Source organism: Trichinella spiralis (assembly GCF_000181795.1).
Source record: "Trichinella spiralis strain ISS 195 chromosome Unknown Scfld2516, whole genome shotgun sequence".
Lineage (NCBI taxonomy): Eukaryota > Metazoa > Nematoda > Enoplea > Trichinellida > Trichinellidae > Trichinella > Trichinella spiralis.
The window spans coordinates 1-4340 of record NW_003529455.1 but is presented as its reverse complement, the minus strand read 5'-3'; the positions used below and the strand labels follow the sequence as shown (position 1 = coordinate 4340).

Genomic DNA, 4340 nt, shown 5'->3' with positions numbered 1-4340 from the left:
TGTTTAAATCATTCGAATTTTTAATATTGTTTAATTTGTTTAATTATTTAAAAGCAGTTCAAATGAAGAAACCGCCAAAAAGAGCAGTGAAAGCGGTGACGAAGAAAGATGAAGAAAGTTTGAAAAAACCGGGAAAGAGCAATGCAGGTGAAAATGTTTTTTGAATTTGGTACATTTTTGGAGGTGAAATGTAATTTTTGAATTAATAAATAGGCAAATCGAAAACAAGTGAAAAAAAGAGCGAAGCAGCACCGCCAACTGCTGCTGGGGCGGATGAAGTTGAATCGGAGAAAAAGCCTGTGAATTTGAAAGAAACTTCATCGACTATATCGAGTATTAATCGTAAATGAAAATATTTTTTTTTAATTAAATATAAGAAAATAATTATAAATATTAAGAAGTTGACAGAAAATGTGGAAATACAATAATTTATCATTATTATTATTATTATACGAATGTGAATGTTTTATTGTATGAGGATGTCGTTTATTGATAAAAATCTCTTTTCTTTCAGAAATTGCAACAACATCCAGAGCTAAAAGAGGCCGACCACTTGGTAGTGCTGCTGCTGCTGCTAATAAATTAGAAGACAAAGCAGATGAAGCCGTCAAAGCTGCAGAAGATGAAAATAAAAAAAGTAAAAAAAACAATAATAATAATAATAAATTATTATTAAAACTGCTTTTACAATTAATTATTTTAAAGATGCAGGCAACAAGAAAAAAATGACAAGACAAAAAAGCAGCTCCACAAATGTGAAGAATAAAATTGTTGAAGGTTAGTTAGTTTCGTGTTTGTAATTTTTATTTTACATTTTGCATGTACACATGTGATGAGTGAAATAATTGCAGAAGTGAAAGGGAAAAAAGTGAGAGGAAAGAACGCCGCCAAGATTGAGGAAAAAGATGACAGTGAAGAAAAAATCACTGACCAAGGTATGCAAATTATTTATGAAGATAAATTATATTTTTTTTTGAATTTGAAAATAATGCATTTCAGGTGAAAACGAGCCGTCAGTTTCGGTTGCTGCAGTGAATTCGCGCCAATTGAAAAAAAGGACCAACAGCAGCAACAGTTTGCCTAAAGAAAAAGAAGCTGCTGCAGCTGATATGGCAAAAGAAAAAGGTAGTAGTAATTTTTATTTTATATTTGTTTCTAATTATAATAATTATTTTATTATATTATTAAGATGTCAGTGCTGATAAAGGTTTAGATTTGGAAGCACCACCGAAAAAGCGTAATGTTGCGACAAAAAAATCTGCAACCGTTGTTGCGAAACAAGGTAAAAATTATGCATAATAATGTATGAATAAATAGATTAATAATTGTTGCTGTTTAGAATCGGACAAAACTGAAGAGAAATCCGCTTCAGATGGGATACTTAGTAGGGATTAGTGTTATGATTAGATTTGTCTAAATTGTTTGTTTGTTTGATGTAGAAACTGAAAAAGGAAATGCTGAAATACCGGCTGCATGGTTTGAACAAGCAAAGCAATCTTTGTCTGCTAGTGCAATAGATAATGTTAAGAAAAGCTCGAAACTGATCGGTGGACATTTAACTACAAAGGGTACAGAGATTTATGATCGATTGATTGATTAATTAATTAATTATTTCTCACACATGCAGCAGGTAATTTTGCTTGTTGTTTTCAGGCTCGTTGGGCAAATTGCCAAAAAATGCGGCTGTTGTTGGATGTCGATCGTTTTCGTTGTTCCTGCGTTCCAATATGAACTGAAAATTGTACCGTTGAAAGAGGATATGGTGGCCAAGTTCAAGGAAAATTGTGAAAAATACGGCTTCGACGCTAGACACATCATGCCGCACGGTTGTTATCTTTTGAACGCAGTGTCCACCGACGCCGATATATTTCGCAAAACTTGCGAAACGCTGCTTTTCGAAGTGCAATCTTGCGAAAAGCTTGGAATCAAACTTTACGCATTTCATCCCGGTTTAAAAATATCCCAATATTTATTTATTTATTTATTTATGATAATTTTAAATTTTTTTGAGGTTCCACTCGAGGTATTGTTACCATAGATGAAGCGTGTTCTCGAGTTGCGAAAGTGGTGAATGAAGTTATTGCGCAAACGAAGGATGTGGTGATTAGTATGGAAAAAAATTTATTTATTTTATTTTTATAAATCTTTTTTTTGAATAAATTTTTGTTTTCAGTGTTGGAATGTATGGCCGGTCAAGGATTTACAGTAGGAAACAAATTTGAAGACTTGAAAAAGATAATCGACTTAGTTGAAAATAAAGATCGAATTGGAGTCTGTTTCGATACATGCCACCTTTTTGCAGCCGGTTTTCATTTTAGCGCATTATTTTCTTCTTTTTAATGCTATGCATAAATATGATCACTTCTTTCTGTAGGTTACGATATAAAGAATAAATACGAAGAAGTGATGGAAGAGTTCGATAAAATTATCGGTTTTCGATATTTGAAAGGTGTTCATCTGAATGATTCAAAAGGTGAAAAAGTTTTTAATAATATTATTATTTAATATTAATTGTTGTTGTAGGTGTTTGTGGTTCTAAAGTTGATCGTCACGAAATAATTGGAAAAGGAAAAATAGGCGAAGCGATGTTCAAAAAATTAATGAATGATCCTCGTTTTGACAACATTCCTATGGTTCTCGAAACTCCAGCAGAGTGCTACACCGAAGAGATTAACTTGTTGTATAACATGATCGATTAAGCATACTTTTCTATTTATTGTGAACTGTAATAATGTATTTAATCATATTTATTTATTCGTATGTATGTGTGTGTGTGTGTCTTACGTACAGACAATGACATATTATTATTATTATTATTATACTTTTATTTTGATCAAATCATTTTCATATCATCTGTATAATCATTAAGATGAGAGTAATATTTTAAATTACAATACTTACATACAGTATTTACAATTGTGGTTTAGACTTTTACACAGTTTGGTGTTTTAAAAACAAGTTTTAATAAATAAAATACAAGGGTGCACTGTGCGTGTGTGTGTGTGTGTGTATATTTGGAATTGGGTAGTGGAATAAAAATAGAATAGATTTTTGAATGATCTGTAAAATTGTATGTAAAACGATATATACATATGTATAGAACTGAGCATTAAAGTTGATAAGAATTTATGATGAAATATTATTCCAATTGTCAGTAGGTTTGTTTTACTTGCTTGATTTCAATGTCAACTAGTAGTTCGTGTGCATGTTGTTATTATAAAAGAAAATGTTGATTGAAGAAGAAAATGTTAATAATAGAATCCAAATATCGTAGCAGCAGAAATTAATAGAGAGTAGAGTAGAAAAATTGAAAATTGCATGTGTTTTTCTTTCAAATATTCTCTGATCATTTATTTTGTATAAAATAATTCTGAACGAGCTTACAACTAAACAACGAATGCAATGAAACTTTGTTGCTGAAATTGATGATTGAAATGAAAAAAAATGGTTTAAAATATCGATTTAAAAAAATTCTAATTTTAGAAAAATTGTTTTAATTTCAAGAAAAATAAAAACTACAGTAATCCAACGTCTGCGTTTGGAAGTTTTTTCAAGTTGTCGAATTGAGATGTGAAAAATCGAAACTTTCATCCAAATTGTTCTTTTCGTTATAGTTGGATTTGTGATTTTATAAAAAAAAATTTTTTTTCCAGTTTTGTACAAATTATTAGAAAAAAAAGATGATGATTGCATGTGAAAATTGCAAAACCATTATGCAATAAACAAATGGGAAATTTTCAAGCGTCTCTCTTTCTGTCTGTGTTGCGCAAATGTTTACCGAAGTGGAAAATTTTGAACAAAAGCTTTCCACTGATAATGGTTGCAATCAAATGAAATTTATTAAACGTAACTTTTTTTATATTTGTATACTTTGTATGCTTTTTGTCTTGGAAACGGTATTTTTGATCATTCCTGTTCCCGTTGAACGTGTTGCCTGTGCAACGAACGACCGACCGAACGAACGCATCAGCTGTTTTTTGGTTGGATTTATGCTTTATGCTTTCATGTTGATTTCCCCTTCACCGACCCATTTCCTCCCTGATATTCATACCCCTTACTTCCACCGTGCATGATTGCAATGTGAATGACAATACCTCTGCCTAAGCACATACCTGCTTTATCTATTTGGCGACTCAACTCACCGCGTTGTATCACATACTACTGATCAATGGAAAAGACTGATCATGATATCTTGCTCCATAATCACTCTGATCCCTCCCCAATGACAGACGCTGTACACACCAGACAACTGCTAGTGATTTTTTATTTGTACCTAACTGATTAGATAAATTCTCAGCTCGCACAAAACAGAATATCATGATATCCTCAGGAACCCAGAA

At 31.7% G+C, this 4340-nt stretch overlaps 2 protein-coding genes across 2 annotated transcripts; both read left to right on the top strand.

Moving 5' to 3' along the window:
- Positions 1–54: 54 nt before the first annotated feature.
- On the top strand, positions 55–1736 carry Tsp_13030 (hypothetical protein; the record flags this gene model as incomplete). Its single annotated transcript, XM_003368398.1, has 10 exons — positions 55–147; positions 214–342; positions 515–637; positions 706–777; positions 852–935; positions 1000–1131; positions 1190–1282; positions 1340–1384; positions 1440–1568; positions 1654–1736. Coding segments are annotated over 10 exons (983 nt in total), but the record flags the coding sequence as incomplete, so codon positions are not given.
- Positions 1737–1759: 23 nt separating this feature from the next.
- On the top strand, positions 1760–2699 carry Tsp_13029 (deoxyribonuclease IV(phage-T(4)-induced)). The gene is made up of 5 exons (XM_003368397.1): positions 1760–1949; positions 2012–2107; positions 2174–2305; positions 2375–2473; positions 2524–2699. Exons 1-5 carry the CDS (start codon positions 1760–1762, stop codon positions 2697–2699), a joined length of 693 nt encoding a protein of 230 aa, XP_003368445.1.
- The last annotated feature ends 1641 nt before the right edge of the window (positions 2700–4340 follow it).